The following is a 22097-nucleotide window of genomic DNA, read 5'->3' as shown; positions in this document are numbered from 1 at the left end:
TCTACACCTCTTGCCTCTTTCTGTACCTCTTGCCTCTTTCTGTCCCTCTCTTTCTGCACCGCACTTGCCTCTTTCTGCACCTCACTCTTCCTTCTGCACCTCTGTTGCCTCTTTCTGCACTTCTCTTGCCTCTTTTTGCACTTCTTGAGCCTCCTTGTATACCTCTCTTGCCTCTTTCTGCACCTCTCCTACCTTTTTTTGCACCCCTCTAGCCTCTTTTTGCACCTCTGTTGGTTCTTTCTGCACTGCTCTTGCTTCTTTCTGTACCTCATTTGTACATTTCTGCATCCCTCATGCCTCTTTCTGTACCCCTTTTCCCTATTTCTCCACCACTCTTGCTTCTTTCTGCTCATCTCTTGCTTCTTTCTGCACTGCTCTTGCTTCTTTCGGCATCTCTCTTGCAAATGTCTGTATCCCTCTTACCTCTTTCTGCACCCCTGTTCCCTCTTTCTGTACCTTTCTTGCCTGTTTCTGCACTTCTCTTGCCTCTTTCGGCACATCTGTTGCTTCTTTTTGCACTTCTCTTGCCTCTTTCAGCACCCCTCTTGCCTCCTTTAGCACCTCTGTTGCTTTTTTCTGCATTTCTCTTGCTTCTTTCTATACCCCTCTTGCATCTTTCTGTACCCCATTTGTCTCTTTGTGCACCTCTCCTGCCTCTTTCTGCACCTCTCTTGCCTTTTTATGCAGTTATCTTGCCTCTCTGCAACTCTTTTGCTTCTTGCTGTATTGTTCTCGCCTCTTTCTGTACCCCTCTTGCCTCTTTCTGCACATCTGTTGGTTCTTTCTGCACTGCTCTTGCTTCTTTTTGCACCTCTGTTGCAGATTTCTGCATCCCTCTTGCCTCTTTCTGTACCCCTCTTCCCTCTTTCTGCATCTCTCTTGCCTCTCTCTGTACACCTGTTCCCTCTTTCTGCACCCGTTTTGCCTGTTTCTGCAACTCTCTTGCCTCTTTCTCCAGTTCTCATGCCTACTTCTGTACCTCACATGCCTCTTTCTGCACTTCTCTTACTTCTTTCTGCACCCTTCTTCTTTTTTCTGCACATCGCTTGCCTCTTTTCCCACAGAGGTTTGGAAGGTGATCTATAAGCTAAACTGAGAGCATATTTTCTGTAAATTTACATTATCTTTCTCAGTCATGTGAGAATGAAGTCTGACATTCTCAGTAAAACATGTACATCCAACAAGGGTAGAGACTGTCAGTTGATTCCTTTGTGTTCTACTGCAGCTTCCCAGAGTGTTCCAAAGAACAACTTGAGCTAACAGTCCTACTTATGATAAACGTATGGCACACCTGAAGCCCTCTTGATTGGAATAAAGCGGTAACTCTTAAAACATTTAATTTAAAAAGGAACAAAATGAGGGGGTTCATTTTGCCATAGAAAGTATGATTAGTGCTGCAGAAAGAAAAATGAGGGCGCATTTTGAGTGACTTCTCAAATCCTCTTCTATTTCATTAAACAATCCTGACATGCAGACTGACAAATGCACTTTCAATACCAGCAGGAGACTTCCCTGGTGAGCAGTAGCTTTACTACAGTGATCTAATGAGTAACTAGAGTGCTAACATTCTGAATTTATGGCAAATGTGTGACACATCTTGATGCCTTCTTGGTGGAATCAAAGTAAAAAACTGAAAGTATTTTCTACTGAGGAGACTGTAGTAAATGGGGAAATTAGGAAACTTCATAACAAATAAGTCTCCCAAGAGGGCCACCAGAGACAAAAGAGCCCAAATGTAGCCCAAATATCACCCAGATGTAGCCCAAGTATAGCCCGATGACAGAATGTCCCAGAGTGTTCTAACGAACAACTATAGCGCTAACAGTCTTACTTATGACAAAAGTATGGCACACCTGAAGCCATCTTGATTGGAATAAAGTGGTAACACTTAAAATATTTAATTTGCAAAGGAACAAAATGAGGGGGTTCATTTTGCCATAGAAATTATAATTAGTGATGCAGAAAGAAAAATTAGGGCACATTTTGACTTCTCAAATCCTCTTCTATTTCATACAAAAAATTCTGACATGCAGACCGAAACATGCACTTTGAATACCCGCAGCAGACTTCCCTGGTGAGCAGTAGCTTTGCTACAGTGATCTAATGCGCAACCAGAGTGCTAACAGTCAGAATTTATAGCAAATGTGTGACTTATCTGAATACCTTCTTGATGGAACCAAAGTAAAAAAGCTGAACGCATTTCCTACTGAGGAGACTGCAGTAAATGAGGAAATTAGGAAACTTCATAACAAATAAATCTCCCAAGATGGCCACCAGAGACAAAAGAGCCCAAATGCAGCACAAATATCACCCAGACGTAGCCCACATGTAGCCCAATGACAGAAGTGTGCAAAACACTTATTTGTTGTGTTTTTGCAGTTTTATATAGTGCAGACTTGTCAGGTATTGGAGTGCTTTACATGAGCATTGGTTACATCACACAAGATCAAATTCATTTTGGTTGTAGACATGGGGAGATTAAGTGATTTGACCAGAATCAGAGAATGTTGAGCTGAAGCAAAAACTCCAACCTGGTTCCCCAGTTGCAAAGTCTGCAGCTCTGGAAGTAACACCACATCCTCTCCCCTATGTGCAACATTTAATCAAGTGGTCAACTGGATAAAAAACCATAAAGATAACAAATAATTTAAAAGTGCTTTGTCGCTATTTGAAGACTCAGAAAATATGTCCTTATTTTAGTTTTTTAGAGCACTAACCATAATTTTGATGCAAATAAGATCCTCTCATATATGTAACTTCTAAAGGAAATGCTCTAGGTATTACAGTTTTGATTACATCAAGATGACGTCAGGCGTTCCACACTTTTGTAATAAATATAGAATGTTAGCAATCTTGTTGTTCATTAGGATACTGTTGAGAGGCAGAGGCCAGGGGAACGGACTCTGAAAATTGAAGGCAGGTAGGAGGGTGCAGAGGCAACAATTTGACCACACTGGGCAGTCAGGAAGGGACGTGGCAGCACAACAGACTATGGAGGGCAGTGGAAAGGGGGGCAGGAGCTACAAACCAATAATACAGGACTGGCAAGAGAGGCTGTGGCAATATAATAGACCATTGTGGGCAGAAGGAAGAGGCAGTGGTAGTACAACCATACATGCCAACAGACCCGATTCAGCCAGGAAACGTCCAATGTTTTTAAGCTCAAATGGGCTTTATTTGATCTGTCTCCTGTCTACAATCTCCTCTTTTTCAATGTACCTCAAAGGGGAAAATCAATACCCCAGATTTTTTTCAAAATCTCCCTCTTACCAAGTTCAAAATGTTCGCAAGTATGGTACATTGGATCATGGAAGGAAGGAGGAATTGGGGTAGGGACATGGACTCGAATAACAGAGGACAGGAGGGACATGGAGAGGTACACCAAACTGACCCTACAGGGCAAGCATCAGGGATTGCAGCAGCGCAATACACCACACAGGGCATGCGGGACGGGAGTGCAGCAGAACAATCCATAGAAAGCAATAGGGAGGGGACAGGACTATGGTAGCTAGCTCACCATAATGGACAGACAGGAGAGAAAGCTGCAGCATAACAGACCATAAAGAGCAAGAGGGACGGATCAGGGGCATTACAATGGAACAGACAAGCCAGGAGGGAAGGAATAGGGGTCTGCACATGGAAACAGAGGGCTGGGGGCAAGGGGGCAGGGCAGGAGCAGCAAGATGACCATGGAGGTCAGGCAGGATGGGCACTAGAAACAAGACACACCATGGAGAGCAACAGTGAGACTATGATGGCATACACACAGACCATGGAGGGAAGGTGGGAGGGGGTCAGGGGCAGCTAGCTGACCACACAGGGAAGCTGGGAGGGGCCGTGGCAGCACAGAAGACCATGCATGGCAAGCGGGACGGTCAGTGGCAGCACAATGGCTATGATGGGCAAGAAGGAGGGTGCAGGGGCATGCACAAAGGACCATCGATGATAGAAGGGAGGGTCAGGACCTGGGCACAGGCAAGAGAGTTCAGGGGAAGGGGCCTCACAACAGACCGCGCGGGGCAGGCAGGAGGAGCAGTTGCAGCACAACAGACCAGGGAGGGCAGAAGGGTGTGTCAGTAAAATGGACCATGGAGGACAGGAGGAAGGGGATAGGGGCATGGCATGTTGACAGGCAGGGTGGAGGTGGCAGGGACAGGTTACAGTCATCTGACAATGCTATTCAGGTGGGAGGGGAGTGGCAGCTCAACAGAACACTCAGAGTAGATGGGAGTGGCAGGTCCATGGAACATGGTGGGCAAAAAGGATGGAGCAGGGGCATGCACAAAGACATCGGAGGGCAGGGGGAATGAGAATAGGGGCAGCAAGGGGCAGCAAGCTAAGCACAGAGGCTAAGCAGGAGGTCAATGATGGGGCATAGAATTGGGCAATGGAGGGCAGGAGGAGTGGACTGGTACACCATGCTAAATGGAGGGCAGTGGCAGCACATCAGACCATGCATGGCAGGAGGGAGGAGGCTAGTCCATGGATTCAGACAACAGAGGATAGGGAGGAGGTGGATGGGGCAGCAAGCTAACTGTTCAGAGAAGGTGGGTATTAGGAACTTTATTGTTTTTAAAATGTGTGTCTGTGCGAACTACTTAAAATATAAACAAGTATGCATCATAATCTCACTTTTATTCAGGAAGAAAAGGAAGTTTGTGACTGTGGCTCCGGGCTCACTTGGCAGAAACACCCCCTGACCCTCCACCCCATCGCAAATGCCCGTGAAAAGGGTAGGTGAACGCAGTGTTATATAGAACATAGTCCTGAGACTGGGCAGTGTTGTGTAACTAGTCTCTAAAGTTGTAATATAAAATATGTGCTGGGGAGTGTAACGTTGCATATGCACTGTGACAAAGATATGGATCCCAGATTGTAATATGTATGGCATAGCGCTATGCGTTATAACATAGGCATCGAGGAAGGCACGTTAGATGGGACAATATAACCCGTGCGAAGGCAAGTGTGGCATGACATATTCACTGGGTGGTGTTACAGTGCACATGGGCTAGAGAGTGTCATAGCATTCGCACTAGCTGGTGGAATACAACACAGAGGTGTGTGGCACTCGGCGGGCACTGGTGGGTGTAACACAGCATTTGGCTCAGCCAGGAGTGCGCTGTGACTGTCAAATGAGGTTTATCTCCTTTCCAGAGAGGAAAATAAAAAGTTTTACACATCTGGCGGTGGATGTGTGTTTTATTAACCGTGAGGGGGGTTTCTTGCATAGTTTTGGTCAAATTTTTGTTGAATCTTCTTTGAATGGCTTGGTGTGCGTGTGTATTAAATGTGCCCGTCAATAGCTACCCATGTTTGTATAAATAAACGACAAGGGTGTCTACTTGGAGAGTACCCACCGGCGGGGCGCCGGGATTAGGCACGGTAGGGCGTCAGACATTTCAGAGCTTTACTAGCGGTGTAAATACATTCCACGTGGATTCATTGTATGCATAGTCGCCTTTTAGTGAATATCACGCAAATCGTCATGGTGATAGGTACATACGGTTTGTCCAGTATGTCCTAGGTGTTTCTATAAATATATATTTATTCAAAATAATAAAAAACAAAGGCCGGCCCCGGGGGATGGGGTCCCCGGGGCCATAAGTGGCCTGAGGAGGGGGGCACTTAAGATATTTACACTTTTAGCAAAAAAATCTCTTACAAGAAATTATATATGCATAATTGCATTGAGGATCATTCTCCGACAAAGAATAAAAAATAAAAAAAGCCCATGCCCCGAGGGTTGGGGTCCCCGGGGCCGATTAAGGCCTTGGGAGGGGGGCCACACGGCCCCCTTCCAAATTTCTTTTTTTCAAAAAAATAATTAGAGAGCAGGCCCTGGGGGATGGGGTCACCGGGGCCAATAAATTAGAAAAAGAAAGGGGGCCACACAGCCCCCGTTCTTAAAAAAATAAAATAAAGAAAAGACTGGCATCGCACCGGAGGCCACGCCCCCTCCTTGCAGCACTCTGCAAACCCGCCCCCTGGCCAGTTGTAAGTTGGGGAATTAATTGCCCTTCAATACTGAGGGTCCCTGAGGGCCAACTAGCCCAACAGATATCTCCAGTATGTGCCAGGGAGCTGCGTTGCAGACAGGTGTTCTGAGGCCATGCTCCTTTTTACACCTCTCTGCAACGCAGCTCTGTGGCGCTTACTGGAGGTACCCAGTGGGCTAGTTTGACCCTAGGGACCCATAGGATTCAAGGGGACTTAATCTCTCAACTTAGAATGGCCACAGGGCGCGTTTACACAGTGGTGAAGGGAGGGGACGGGCCTGAGGTGACGTGTGCAAACACGCCCTGTGGCGCGTTTTAAGTTGGGGAAATAATTCCCTTTCAATCCTGAGTGACCCTGGGGGCCAACTAGCCCACCAGGTGCTTCCAGTAAGTGCCACTGCTCTGCGTTGCAGAGAGGTGGAGCAGGTCGTGCCCCTTTTTACACCTCTCTGCAATGGCGCTTACTGGACGTACCTAGTGGGCTATTTTGCCCCTAGGGACCCTCAGGATTCAAGGGGACTTAATCTCCCACCTTAAAACGGCCACAGGGCATGTTTACACAGTGGGGAAGGGAGGGGAGGGTGCCTGAGGTGACGTGTGCAAACACACCCTATGGCGCGTTTTAAGTTGGGGAAATAATTCCCCTTCGATCCGGAGGGCCCATGGGGGCTAACTAGCCCACCAGGTGCTTCCAGTAAGCGCCACTGCTCTGCGTTGCAGAGAGGTGGTCTAGGCCGTGCCCCTTTTTACATCTCTCTGCAACGCAGCTCTGTGGTGCTTACTGGAGGTACCTAGTGGTCTAGTTGGACCCTAGGGACCATCTGGATTCAAGGGGACTTAATCTCCCAAATTGAAATGGCCACAGGCCGTGTTTGCGCAGTGGGGAAGGGAGGGGACGGGGCCTGAGGTGACATGTGCAAACACACCCTGTGCCATGTTTTAAGAGGTAGTTTTAATCCCCCTGCCCTATTATATACTAGGAGCTTACAGAGGAGGTCATGCTGATCACAGGGGGACCCCAATGCATAGTGTTCCCTAGTGTATGTAGGTGTTTTCACTGTATTCTGAGTGTCTTTTAACATAGCACTGGCCCTAGGACTGGTTAGTCAGACTCAGTTACCACCAGTATCCGTCTGAAAAAGTTGAGGGTACAGGATGATTTTGCAACAAGGCTTCTTTCTGCTCTTCTGTTTGTTCTTTCTGCACGTTATCCTTCTTCCTGCACTTTTCTTCGTCTTTGAGGACTTCTGTTGCTTCTTTCTGCATTTCTTTTTTTTCTTTCTGTGCGTTTTTTCTTCTTTCTTCACATGTCCTATCTCTGTAGGCATAGTTAGAAATTAGCATTTAAAAAACCTTTGAAATTCACTGAAAAAAACATAGGTTTCAGACACGTTATAGTTAGGAATTAGCATTTAAAAACCTTAGAAATTCACTGAAAAACCATAGGTTTCACGGCGTTATAGTTAGCTGGACTTTTCACTCGTACAAAACCATTGAAATTCCCCGTTATAGTTAGTTCAGCTAACTATAACTCGCGCGCCCGCAATGCACTGCTGATGACGTCACATATTACATCACTCATGACATGGTCAGTGACATCACTCATGGCATTACTGATGACATCTCAAATGACAGTGAGTTTGTAAATGAGGGCATGAGTGTCTTAGTAAGTCTGTGAGTGGTTGCTATAGTGCCTGAGTGCCTCTGTCAGTGGGTGTGTGAATCTCTTAGTAGGTCTGTGAGTGGATGCATGAGTGTGCGAATAGGTGTGTGAGTAAATCTCTGAACAGGCCTGTGTGTGTGTGTGAGTCTCTCAGTGAGTCTGTGAGTGGGTGAATGAGTGCTGAAATGGATCTATGAGTTAGTGCATAAGCATCTGAGCGTGTCAGTTAGTGGGTGTGTGAGTCTCTGAATGGGTATGTGCATGGGTGTATGAGTGGGTCTGTCAGTGGGTGCATGGTAAAAAAAATAGGGGGGCACATGAGAGCAGGTCCTCGTGCCAGCTCCCCCTGTAACTGTCCTCCAGTGCAGTTTGACTGCAGTCCGCGATACTCTGCTGCCTTCGGTTTTGTGCCTCCTCTGCTCATTTCCTGCTCATTTTTTCAGCCTCTTTTCTCCTCACTCATGCCTTCTTTATTGCCTCTTTCTGCTTGTTCTGCCCATTATTTTGCCTCTTTATGCTCACTCCTGACCTTTATTATGCCTCTTTTTCCTCCCTTTCGACCTCTATTCTGCCTCTTCCTGCTCCCTTCTGACCTTTATTCTGCCTCTTTCTGCTTGCTGTGCCCAATATTTTGCCTCTTTCTGCTCGCTCCTGACCTTTATTCTGCCTCTTTTTGCTCCCTTTTGACCTTTATTCTGCTCTTTCTGCTCCCTCCGGACCTATATTCTGCCTCCTTCTGCTGGTTTCTGACCTTTATTTGCCTCTTTCTGGCCTTTATTCTGCCTCTTTCTGCTAGTTTCTGATCTTTATTCGGCCTCTTTCTGCTCGCTTCTCATTTTTATTTTGCCTCTTTCTGCACCTCCCGCCCCCGGGACCGTGGCAAAGAGCCTCAAGGCCCCCGCAGACCCAGCCGGCTCCCTGCCTCCTGGAGCTGTGAGTTCCCGCCAAGCTAAAACAAACAGCTATGTCCTGAGGATGGGCATAGCAGAAGCTGGCCCTGGGGGGTGGCGGTCGTCAGGACCATGTATGGCTCCAGGAGTGGCAGCCGTGTGGCCCCTCTCCTCCTGCTTGCATGGGTTACCCTGCGGAGGTGGTTGTCCCCGGGGCCGAGAATGGCCCGGGAGGCGAGACAAGTGGAACCCCTCATTTTTTTTTTTTTAAAAAGGAGAGCTTGTGGGAGGTGGTTGTCCCTGGGGTGTGGTGTGGTCTACGCTACCCCACCTAGTCAATTGATTTCTAGCCCCGTGGACGTGGTGATTCCCTTGGCTCGAGGTCACCCCATTTCTTTGTATTTAGCTCCAGGGAGGTGGTGGTCACCCCATGCTATTAAAATTAAGCCCCGGGGAGGTGGTGGTCCCCAGGGCATAATTAAGCCCAATGAGGGGGCCCTGTGCACCCCTCTCCTTTTTTGTTAAAAAAAAGCCCACAAGCCCCCGGGACTTGGCCCATCTGGGGGCTATAATGTAAACAAGCGCAGGAGACAGCACTTGTATTTTTTTTTTATTTCACAGTAGATTTGCAGCTCCCTCGCATTCCTGTGGCAAAAAAGTGCTTTTTGGCCCTGTCGGGGTCACAGGGGGACCCCAGGACCACAGTTAGGGGGCAAAGTTGAAGGTTGAAGTCTTGGAAACCAGTCAAATTTTAGCACGGGGACTGTCAGATCCTCAGAAGATCCATGTCCCTATATATACAATTCTTTTTTTTTAATATCACCTGAAGCTCTTCAACTTGGTTATGTCCGTAAGGGGTCTTTTTTGTATTTATTAATGTATTTTGATCCCCGTTGTCTCAATATACATGCCCTGTCCCTTCCTTGTATCAGTTTTTCTACATGATAAATGTCTCAAAACTTTAGAGAAGACACATCACCGTCATGTTTTAGTTTAGTTTACAATACCTTGGTATGGAATAATTCACATCTTTGTTGTTTATCGCCCCTAAGTGCTCATAAATATGTTTCTGTAACCTACATGTTGCATATCCTATATATAGCATATCACAAAAACATTTATGATAGACACAACAAAGGAGCTATTGCAAGTAAATACTTTACTGACAGAAAATGTTCTTCCTTGTGTATTCCCCAAATGAGATCCCATGTCTGCACACTTTTCTTTTGGTACATTTCCTAAAGTTCTTACTTCCTTCTGATCCAAGCCAAGCTTGCACTTTTCCATCCTGTTTATGGAAAAAAATGACTACTTGTTAGTATATTGGATATTGGATAATGAAGGTGCTTTGTTCGAGAAAGCAGTGGTGTGAATCACATCCCAATCTAACGTCAAGCCCGTAGAATTGGGTTCCGACACCCATCGAATCTCACTTCGCCTGTGGGCCTTCCTAGTTAGAGGGAGTAGAAGCTTGTATGTTTTCGAGACAAAGTGACCAGCCGCCATGATTCGTGTTATATGGGTCTTAAGCCAGGGATCACAAGGTTTAAGAGAGCGTGTAGATAAAAGGGCTTTTAGCTTCAAAAAGTCATAAAAGTCATTCTAGGAAATGTATCAATCCTATCCCTTACATCATTGTCACTTCTTAGCAGATGCTGGCGCTTTCTCAAGAATCTTCTTTATTTTAGGATGTAATCAATGTGATGGTATCCTTGTCTTGTGGCTCCTTAATATTGATTGTATTCAACAGTTCAGTCCTTGTTACTAATTTAGGACATTCTTCAGCCTTCTCTAAAATCTTGGAGGGATAACCTCAAGACAGGAATCCTCTTTTCGTCCTTTGCAGATTCATATTCAACTCATTTTCTGTGGAACAATTTCTTTTAAATCTTAGCATGTTTTAATATGGAATGCTCCACTTTAATCTTCAGTCATGGTGACTTGTAACGTGGAGAACATTATTTGTTGCAGTGAAGGGATAAGTGATGAATTAATATAAAAGTGTATAAACAGTGCATGGAGAAGGCGTGAGTTACATGGAAAATTCAGGTTATATATAAGAAAAGAAAACAATTGTAATTAATAAATAAGATATGGAAATATTGCAGTTAAGATAAGAAAGGTCCCAAGTTTAAGAAAGTGAAATCAAAAAGTTGAAAAGGACAAGGAACCCGATCTATATATTTCCCTGTGGCAGTCTAGTTTTAGTTAGGTCTACGTTTATTGGTTTGCTTATAACTTTGGTGCGTCTGATGAATCTTGACAAAACTTTTTTTTTAAAGTGTCATCCACCTCAGCTCCTTCCTGAGGAGTTTCGGGTTGATCGTTAAGCAGGTGAGGGGGGGCTAAAAGGAAGGTCCCAAAATGCATTTTCCCTATTCAATGTTCCCAAAGGTAAATTGAATTGCAAACCTGGAAAAACTGGTAAACCTAATTACCCCACATTTGAGAAAAGGATAGATCTTGGCCAAAAAAGGGCTCTTTTTGTCATTTTTTGTAAAACTGTTAAGTAGGTTTTGGGAAATAAAGGCTCCAAAACTTTGTATATTTCACATTGCGGAGGATCTGCGAAGACAACTGATCTAGAATAAAGATCTGATTGGCTGCCAGCACATCAAAATCAGCCATTTTAGGACTCGAGGCTCAGTCCCCTGCCCTGAAAATAAGGCAAAGAAACATATAGGGTGGCAGAGTAGGGATGCCCTGCCCCCCAGGGCCTAGTACTAGGGTCCCAGAGGGACCACTATGGGGCCAAAATAGATTTTTTTAAAAGCAGGTAAAAAAAAGTGCAGGCTTCTGCGCTTGAAAAAAAATAATACCCCGGGTAGGCCAAGGCACAGGAGGGTGTGGCAATTTCACTTTGTTAGTTGAGATGTGACACCCACTCAACTGAGCCTTTCTTTGTGAGGCCACGCAAACCCCATCCCTCGGGCCATTTCTAAATATACAGAAGGGGTTGTGCGGCCCCCCCCAGACCTCAATGCCCCTTTCCCCGAGATCGGCCCGGAGGACTCTATTCCCTGATCGGCCCGGAGGACTCCATTCCCTGGGCCCAACAAGTTGCAGTGTCCCAGGGATCCCATCCCAGGGGACACTGTAGTTTCCAGCCCAGGAGAGAGCGAGCATACCCTTCCCGCACTCTCCCAGGCAGGGGCCAGAACTTTGCACCCGGCCAGGTGGGAGCAGGGGAAAATGCTTCTCTCACCAGGGCAGAAGCAAAGTAATGGAGCTGGATCCCACAACACCCAGTATGGGTATTGACTGTGGGTGCCTTGGGTGGGCACTGGTGTACCCGCCAGTAATCAAAGAAGCGGGTTCCCACCAGGAGGGCCGGCAGAGGCTGGGGAGGCCCTAGGGCTTCCCGAATGGCCTGACACAAAAAATGCAGTTGGGTGCCTTTTGTGGGCACCGAGGCAACCCAGCTTCTTAAAAACAAAAAACATGTTGGCTCTTGCACAGCCTATAGGGCCACTTGCATGGAGCCTTCAGGTCCACGGGAATCCTGGGGCTTCCTCCGTGGTTCCCACTAATAATTAACAATGTGAGTGTCCGGAATGACCGGAACACCCAAAAAAAAATAAACAAAATTAAAATTTTAAAAAGAAATAAACGATAAATGAGTGCCAGGAGCCACAATTATATATTATTATATATTTGATAGTGGATAAAGATACCATTGTAGGAAGTAACCCACAAAATGAGAAATAATTGTTTACCACAAATGTAATTTTACTAATAAAGGAGGATTACCTATGGCTTATTAATAGCAGCTGAGCTAATTGGAATGGTACACCTCCAGATTGATCTATATCAGGGGTCTCCAACGAGTAGCTCGGGAGCTACTGGTAGCTCACCAGTACCTTCAAAGTAGCTCTCTGAGGTGAAGTCAAGCCCAGTATCAAATTCAGAGAGTAGGTGCCTATTAAAGAAGGCAGCACCGATCATCTCAAGACCCTTAGAGTGACAGCCAGCCAAACTTATGACAGTAACTAATACTAACACTCAAACACACACTATGTCGGCTTATAGGACCTGCTACATGATAGTCTGTATCCAATCTCAATATAATTAAGCCACAAGGAGATTGACCATGTTGTAGTCTCTCCTTTATCAGTCACAACATGTGTGTGAAGAGTGCACCATCAAAAAAGAATGGCAGCAGTAGCCTGAGCTGTAATCAGTGCTTACCCACCAAAGTGCGGGGCTGCAGGAGTCAGAGTGAAAATGTGTCAGTTAGATGCATCATCAGCTCAAGACCCGAGTTAACAGGGTATGATCCAGACCAGAAAAAATTAAGAGATTCATCAACATTTATGTGTGTGTCCATAATAAACACTATTGCTTCTTGAAACTATGCCTTGTGCCAAGAACCGCCAAATATATCTATGCTAGCCCCAATCATAAGAGTGTTATCTTTGGCATAATTGTGTCCATACCTGGCATAAAAGTGCCAAAGGCATAATTATTGTCATCCTTGACTATTATAGTGTTTTTGGTCTCATTGTGGTATACTGGCAGCCATCATAGACCTACTAAGAGCATGACTTGTCTTTATGTACCTATTCCTGGCATATTAATGGCCATGACTGATATATGGTCTTATCCCTGATCCGTTTGGTTTCCAGCCTTGGCACAACTGTGGCCCTAGTATAATGGTGGGATTTACTGGCATAATCCAGGCATCTGTGGTGCTATGATGAGCATCCATGGCATATGACTGTAATACCTGAGAATTCAAAGTAGTCTCTCCATATGAGGCATTTGTACATGGGAGTACATGATGAAAATTACAGGCTAATATTTTGAGACTGTGCATTTCTCAAAAACTGAAAACTGATATTTTAAAAGCAGTTTTAGTTTTCAAAAATGGGTTTTCTTCTGGAAAATTGAGTTTGTTTGCCCACAGTGGAAAGTGGTATTAGATAGAAAAATGTGCATTTTCAGAAACTGGTGAATGATAATTCAAGCTGAGCTGGGGAGACGTACTGATGTGCTTATGTCCTTTGTGCCACTGGGCATGTCAAGATTTGAATGTTACTTCATAAGTCAAGGGGAGGCATTTAATATTGATGAGCTTTTCCTCAGCATTTCTGCTGGTAACCGTACTTGGTATACGTGGTTGGTAACTACTGAAAATCTTGCATTGGGTGGTGATAGTGCAGTCACTATCTTACAGTTATAAAATTTGCTAGTAGCTCAGGAAAACTTTCCTTGAGCAGAAGTAGCTCTCACTACAGAAAAGGTTGGAGACCCCTGATCTATATTGTAGTATATTGGTGGTTGGAGCAGGAAAAGAGAAAGATGGTGAAATACCAGCTGAAGTTTGAGTAGTGCTGAGTACAGTGGACATGACATGTGGAGAAAAATGTGACTCTCACACTATCACTGTAAAGTCCTTACGTAAAAAGTGCAAGTTCTGCTCAGGAGGAACATAGGTAAACTAATACGTTTGTGTGGCATTAAAGAGAAGGAAGAGAAGAAACAAGTGATGAAAAGGTGGGAAATAGTAACTAAGCAATTCAATCAATCAAAGCTCTTTTTATGGCAACCAAAGTATCTATAAAAGTACATTTTAAAATCACAATATTAAAACTGACATTTCATACAATCAGAATAAAGTTAAAAGTGTATCATTAAACTATAGTATAATTGACAGACAATTCAAATTACGATTCATTGTCAAGCAAGCTTGGACAGCAATTTTCAGGAACGTGGCCACATAAAAAATACTCTCCTCATCAGTAAGTTAAAGCAGCATTCTAACTTACTTAGAGGAAGTAAAATTCTCTTAGTAGATTTGGAATAAAAACCACAAATAAATAAGAAATGTAGCAAGGATTTTCCTGAGCTTTTGTTACATTGGCAGGGCGAAATGTCAAGGTTTACCTGAAATTCAATGGTAAAGCATAACAAATGTTTAATGGTCCCTACCCTAAAACAGAACAGTAAACTTTGCTCCCAACGCCCCATAGATTTTGTTCGATAACTCACAATTGATCTGTTGGATCCAATGTTCACATAGGCTGCTACACTAGACTTTTAAGTCTCTAGTGTTACTCGTCGGCCTGTAAAGATTTATGCAAAACTACTTGTAACTGTTTGCTAATGGTGTGTGGTCCATCAGGATTTTCAAACAGCTGTTGGTAACCGGCCTTTCAGAGATGTGATTCCACTGTCGCCAGCCATAGAATGTTCCTGCCTTTTTAGCAGGCATGTCAGTCTGAAATATTTCTCCATAATGCTAACCATAATAACATGGGGCGGACATAGTTGTAGTCTTCATTAAAAGGGATACTCATTCCATTGTGGCAGATAAAGTTTGAAGAAATTGGAACCCCTAGGACTCTTCTACAGAATATTTTCTTTGACTTGAATACCTCTACCCCATATGTACCTATTGGTAAGCATTGCATTTTAAGGATCTGCAGGAGCGGGAGGAGAGCTTCTCTCTTCCTTGGTTGTGGTAAACTAAAGAGCGAGTTAATCGCTCTTGAGAGTTTATTTCTACTTTTTGCAACGTGTTATCCATGAGCCATTGTCAGCAAAAATTAGTCCCAGTTAACATTGGCATAATGACACTTGAGGGGCCCCCCTGCAAGGTACATGTAGGGGCCCCCACCACAGATTTATTCATTCATGCATTTGACTGTAAAAGGCACATCTCTTTCTGCTCCCAATACAAAGTTATCACTTGCTAAATGTAATAAAGCATCCCAGTGGTAGTCAATGAGAGCGATAGGTCTTACAATGGTGAAAAACTGCTTTAGCATCTTTTCACTTCCAGGACATGTAAAACATAAGCACATATGTCCTCCATTTTAAGTACTATGCACCCAGTCCTATGAGTCTTCCGGGCCCACCTTAGAGGTGACTGATATGTATTAAACAGGAGTGTTTAGGCCTGGAAAAAGGGTTATGTTGCCAGGTCAAAATGGCAGTTTAAAACTGCACAACAGGCTCCAGTGCCAGGCCTGAGACATGTTTCAAAAGACTACTTTAGTGGGGGGCACAATGAGTGCTCCTGGTCCACTAGTTGCATATAATTTACAGGCCCTGAGTACAGGTAGTACCATTTACTAGAGAATTACAAGTACATTAAATGTACCAATTAGGTGTTGATGTAAAAAGCAAAAGAGTGTGCCTTCTTACAAGAAAAGCAAGCATAGAGAATCTGATTAGATTCTTTAGAAAGCCCTCACTCACCAACCTGGTTGGTGACATGCTTCATCATCGGGCCCCACCGGGTGAGGCCGAATGCCTCCCCGGTGTGCTTCAACGCCAGAATTATTGCGGAGCAGGTCTTTAATTGTGTGACAAGTGAAAGTGAATGTGATGGTTAAAAGTGTGTAGATTGTGTCCAAAAAACAATTTATTATATGGCCAATCTGACACGTTAAAAACAGAGTGTGGGATAAAACAGCTAGATAGATTATTCAGCTATATCCCTTGAAGTGGGGTCGACATGTTTCTGCCTAATCGGTGTTATTTACCAGGCATTCATCAGGACCAACAATCTGTACCTCGGCGGTATGGGCGCGCTAAGGCCAACCATAACCAGAGGACGTGATATGTGAAAAATTACAATTGAAAAAATGCAATCAAAAATTAATCAGGGGTTACTCTATTTAGAGAAACCAGATTGCTCCTGTAATGGAGAAAGAAGAGAAGACAAAGACAAACACACAAAGAAAAAAAAAACATTATTCTTCTGATTGCGCGTTTTATCCCAGAATTCTCATGCTCTGGTGCTCTTCATAGTGCACTTACTAGGTAACTCAGAGTGCTAATGTAAACTGAGGTGGGGTTGTAACATGCACTTTTGATCATTATTGCCATTTCGAATTTATAGGTACCTCTAATATATAGCGCTATATCACCTGCACGCCTACTAGGGCGTTTAGCGGTATCAATTGTATTGTGGGTATTGTGGGTGAAGCTATTCTACTTCAAAAAGTGGTTTCACGAGTTTCCTGCGCATGAAATACAAAACACCATACACAAAATGTCTCACATGTGGTGTAAAAGCTAATTACACCATGGGTCTCGGAAGGGGGGTGATGGCAAATATGGCACACCCTGTAGATAAAGAGAAAAGGAACAAGGTAAAATGGGGAGTCAATGTCAATTCCCTAAAATAAAAGTTACTTATCTCATCAAAGCACTCGAAATTCCACTCACGCCGACGTTGCCAGGCACCCTCTTGGTACCTGATCCTACCCTTCTAAACCAGACCCTGTCGATAACGATTGGGATCCGAGGTGGTCTAAATAGCGGGAGAGTAGGTGCCGTCCGGCGTGTCGGACTCAGTCCCGGTGATCTCGTGGGCGTGTCCAGACACGTCATCGCGTCTGAATGCACAGTGCTGCGACAGACGCGACGAATCCTCTTCCGTCTAGCGGAACAGCACGAGTGATTGCCCCATCACAGTTAGCGGCACTATCTGCGGCTGTCCATTAAATCACAAAAACAACTAGACCGAGTGGATTTAAAGGTCTACATGGGATAAAGAAACGAAAACTTTATTGGCAAGCGATGTAAGGCACAATTGTTCTAGCAGTGTAAATACACTTTCGGCATCATTGTAAAGGAAAGTAAACGTTTCAAATTAACAAGAGGAAAAGACATCCTCTGGTTATAAATGCCAAAAAGGAGGGAACAGGAAGGGTGAAACTGTCAAAACAGAAGGAGGACATTAAAATACATGTTCTGTTCCAGGATTGGCTAGGTGTTATAGGTCAATTGGTACCACTGTTATAAAGTTAATGTTGATAGAGTGTGAAAATGCACATAAGCAGTTATGCCCAGATGTTATTTGTACAAATGAATATACAGTTTGTGTGGATGATCATTAGTTAAAAAAAAGGGGGGGGGGACTACCGTTTTAGAACTGTTCCCCACGGAATACTGTCATTCAGTCCTGAGATATGTGTGCCCAAACGATAGACCCACCTCTGTTCCTTTTCGAACAGGATTTGTTGTGTATTTGTCCCCGATCTAACTTGTTCGATGATGGTCCATCTGAGGTCATTAGTTCTGTGATTATTGTTGAGGAAATGTTCATTCATTCTGGTCGTGGCTCTACCACATCTTATATTACTTCTGTGTTCACACAGTCTTTGTTTCACTTTACGAGTCGTCATACCCACACACTGCAACTTGCAAGGACATGTGATAAGATAAATCACATTTACAGAGTTGCAGTTTGTGTGGGTACGTTGTGTCGGGTTCTATGTTCAGGACCTTCGTGTGTGATGTTAAATGGCAGACACTGCAATTGGTACAGGGAAAATGACCCACTACCTTCGGTAGTCCCCAGGTGTCAGTTATAGATCGGATGTCCAAATAAGTTTCTCTCTTGGGCGAGTGTGTACCAGAGTGTCCCTAATGCTATGTCCCTTTTTGAAAGAAAACAGTGGTTTTTCCCACATTCGCTTGTTACTAGTCAGAATCCTCCAGTGTTTGTTGATTGTTTTTTTGACAAGATTGGAAACGCTACTGTAAGTAGTAACACAAGTAAGGGGAATAGCATTGGGTTCCCTTGGGCTGAACATTTCCTCCACAATAATAACACGACTAATGACCTCAGATGGACCATCATCAAACAAGTTAGATCGGGGACAAATACACAACAAATCCTGTTAAAAAAGGAACAGAGGTGGGTCTATCGTTTGGGAACACATATCTCAGGACTGAATGACAGTATTCTGTGGGGAACAGTTCTAAAAGCGTAGCCCCCCCCTTTTTTTTGTAACTAATGATCATCCACAAAAACCGTATATTCATTTGTACAAATAACATCTGGGCATAACTGCTTATGTGCATTTTCACACTTTATCATCATTAACTTTATACCAGTGGTACCAATTGACCTATAACACCTAGGTAATAGAACCCAGCCAATCCTGGAACAGAACATGTATTTTAATGTCCTCCTTCTGTTTTGACAGCTTCACCCTTCCTGTTCCCTCCTTTTTGGCATTTATAACCAGAGGATGTCTTTTCCTCATGTTAATTTGAAACTTTTACTTTACTTTACAATGATGCCGAAAGTGTATTCACACTGCTAGAACTATTGTGCCTTACATCTCTTGCCAATAATGTTTTCGTTTCTTTATCCCATTTAGACCTTTAAATCCATTCGGTCTAGTTTTTTTGTGATTTAATGGACAGCCGGAGATTGTGCCGCTAACTGTGATTGGGCAATCACTCGCGCTGTTCCGCTAGCCGGAAGAGGACTCAATGTGTCTGTTGCAGCGCTGTGCATTCGGACGCGATGATGTGTCTGGACACGCCCACGAGATCACTGGGGCTAAGTCTGACACGCCGGGCGGCACCTACTCTCTCGCTATTTAGATCGCCTCGGATCCCAATCATTATCAATGGGGTCTGGTTTACAAGGGTAGGATCAGGTACCAAGCGGGTGCCTGACACCGTCGGCATGAGTGGAATTTCGAGCGCTTTGATGAGATAAGTAACTTTTGTTTTAGGGAATTGACATTGACTCCCCGTTTTCCCTTGTTCCTTTTCTCTCTACCTACAGGGTGTGCCATATTTGGCATCGCCCCCCTTCCAAGACCGATGGTGTAATTAGCATTTACACCAAATGTGAGACATTTTGTGTATGGTGTTTTGTATTTCATGTGCCGGACACTTGTGAAACCACTTTTAGAAGTAGAACAGCTTCACCCACAATACCCGCAATACAATTGATACCTCTAAATGCCCTAGTAGGCATGCAGGTGATATAGCGCTATATACTAGAGGTACCTATAAATTCGAAATCGCAATAATGATCAAAAATGCATGTTACAACCCCACCTCAGTTTACATTAGCACTCTGAGTTACCTAGTAAGTGCACTATGAAGAGCACCAGAGCATGAGAATTCTGGGATAAAACACGCAATCTGAACAATAATTGTTTTTTTTTTTCTTTGTGTGTTTGTCTTTGTCTTCTCTTCTTTCTCCATTACAGGAGCAATCTGGTTTCTCTAAATAGAGTAACCCTTGATTAATTTTTGATTGCATTTTTTCAATTTTAATTTTTGACATATCACTTCCTCTGGTTAGGATGGGCCTTAGCATGCCCATACCACCACGGTACAGATTGTTGGTCCTGATGAATGCCTGGTAAATAACACTGATTAGGCCGAAACATGTCGACCCCACATCAAGTGGTATAACTGAATAATCTATCTAGCTGTTTTATCCCACACTCTGTTTTTAACGTGTCAGATCAGATTGGCCATATAATAAATTGTTTTTTTGGATACACTCTACAGACTTTTAACCATCACATTCACTTTCACTTGTCACACAATTCAAGACCTGCTCCGCAGTAATTCTGGCGTTGAAGCACACTGGGGAGGCATTCGGCCTCACCCGGTGGGGCCCGATGATGAAGCATGTCACCAACCAGGTTGGTGAGTGAGGGCTTTCTAAAGAATCTAATCAGATTCTCTATGCTTGCTCTTCTTGTAAGAAGGCACCCTCTTTTGTTGTTTACATTACCTTGACTGGGGGACCAAGAGTGTTCCTATATATATACATATATATTTCTTCCCTCTCTCTCTTGTTGATTTTTGCCAATTAGGTGTTGGCCAATTGTACCATGTTCTAAGGAGAGAGCACACGCATCTTAGCACTGTTAGCAGTGGTAAAGCGCAGAGTTTTAAAGCTAGCAAAAATTAATTCAGCAAACAAGAAGGGTGAAGGCAAAAGGTTTGGGAGATACCATGCGAAGGATGTCAGGGCCTTAATGTGAAGCTGTAAATGAAAGTTGTAGTGTATATCATCTTATCCAAGGACAAAGGCAGGACACCACAGGGACCTTGTTAGCATGATGTAATGGCCAGATGGTAGAATCCTAACAGACATAGCAATAGCCTAACACTAGATAACAATTAAACATTTTTCTCTAAAAAGGTTAAAAACTGAAAATATACCTTTGCCCAAAAGTTCAAACCATCTCCACCTCTAAGTCTAAGTTCCAAACCGGAAGTTGAAGCAGACATGAAAATACACGGATAGCCATTCATGAGCAGACAACAATAATTATGGTACTTCTCTCAAAACCTAAACTAGAATGATTTTAGTCAAGAATTTGAACTCCCTAGAGTTACAATAGTATAACATTGTCCCTTAGAAATGTAACAAAAAGTGTTAAAGAAGTTTCAACTGTTAAAAGGAAAGCTTCCAGATTAGTATTGAACAAACAAAAGATCCCATATATTCCCTTTTCTCGAAGAACTGCAATGGTTTCTAGGACCTGCCAGCCCATTGTCAAAGTCCTCAGCTTGCTACACTATCTGGCACATGCATCAAAGCTTTTTGCGATCGCAAACGGTGCGATTCGCAAAAATCGGCCGTTTGCGATCGCAAAATTAGCTTTTGCGATGCATCAAGGGTCAAGGCCCTCGCAATTTGAAAATTCACAATAAATTTCGAGTTCTCAAATTGCGATTGCATTTAAGGAATCGCATTTTGCAATTCCTTAAATGCAATGCAAGAACCACTTTGAAGTAGCGATTTCGCTACTAGGGGGCGCAAATTACCATGAAGTTGAACTTCATGGTAATTTGCATAAACTTTGAAAAATGCACTAAAGTGCATTTCTCAAAGTTGTTGGTTACACACACACATGTCCTTGGGACATGTGTGTGCGCAACATTTGTGCACAGATCAATTTCAGGGGTGCAACAGGGTGTCCTTTTGACACCCTTGCACCCTTGAAATTGCATGAGCAATTTGCGAGTACCAATTGGTACTCGCAAATTGCGCTTGCAATTTCCCATTCAAATGAATGGGAAGCTATTCCTTATTTGCGACTCGCTATTTGCGAGTCGCAAATAAGGAATGTGTAGGAATCGCTATTATTATAGCGATTCCTACATGCATAGGATTTTGCCAGTCCATAATTGCGAATACTTAATATTCGCAATTAAGGACTCGCAAAATCCTAGCATGAAGCATGTGCCAGTATGTGTTTTGCAACCCATGCATCTAATTCTTACAAGTGCCAGTAAAAATGGACTCAAACTAGGATATCCGCCATGATGAAAAAACTACTTACAAGTTGTGTCACGGTCTCCTTCAGGAGGCAGTTTAACATAGAATAGTTTCTTGTGTTCTTCTTCTGGGATTAATTTATTTGGAGGTAAGAAGTCTTTAGCAATTATGCTGCATGCAATAGCACTGAAGTACTCTAAAAATGTTAACACTTCCTTTTGAAACATGGCTCTGTTTTGGACCTTAAACGTTTCTAGCTCCTTTTGAAATGTGGCATGTTTGGAGTCTGTGATGCTGTATTTCGGAGGATAGGCACGCTTTTACTCCAAGGGTTATTCACAGGATGGAGTAGATCAGATAAATCGGCTATGTTTTCCTTGGTGAACAAAAGAAAAGAATCCTCAAAATAAATGTTCTAGCATTTCAAGTTTTTCTTACCAGTTCAATGCTTTTAAGTCTCCTATGAGTGACGGACAATACTTTTCAGCCATGCAGCAGCAGTAGTCTAGAAAAGCACAGTGAGAGCAAATTAAACTGTGTCC

At 43.7% G+C, this 22097-nt stretch overlaps 1 protein-coding gene across 3 annotated transcripts in view; it reads right to left on the bottom strand.

Moving 5' to 3' along the window:
- Nucleotides 1–22097, bottom strand: part of ADGRG2 (adhesion G protein-coupled receptor G2) — a 900557-nt gene that overhangs the window by 276313 nt on the left and 602147 nt on the right. For all 3 annotated transcript variants that reach the window (XM_085622206.1, XM_085622207.1, XM_085622208.1), the window contains one exon: nucleotides 21994–22060. In XM_085622206.1, the coding sequence (XP_085478332.1) occupies nucleotides 21994–22060 (67 nt within the window). The remainder of the gene's footprint in view (nucleotides 1–21993; nucleotides 22061–22097) is intronic.

Source organism: Triturus cristatus, chromosome 8 (genome assembly GCF_964204655.1).
Source record: "Triturus cristatus chromosome 8, aTriCri1.1, whole genome shotgun sequence".
Taxonomy (NCBI): Eukaryota; Metazoa; Chordata; class Amphibia; order Caudata; family Salamandridae; genus Triturus; species Triturus cristatus.
This window is presented reverse-complemented; position numbering and strand designations above follow the sequence as displayed.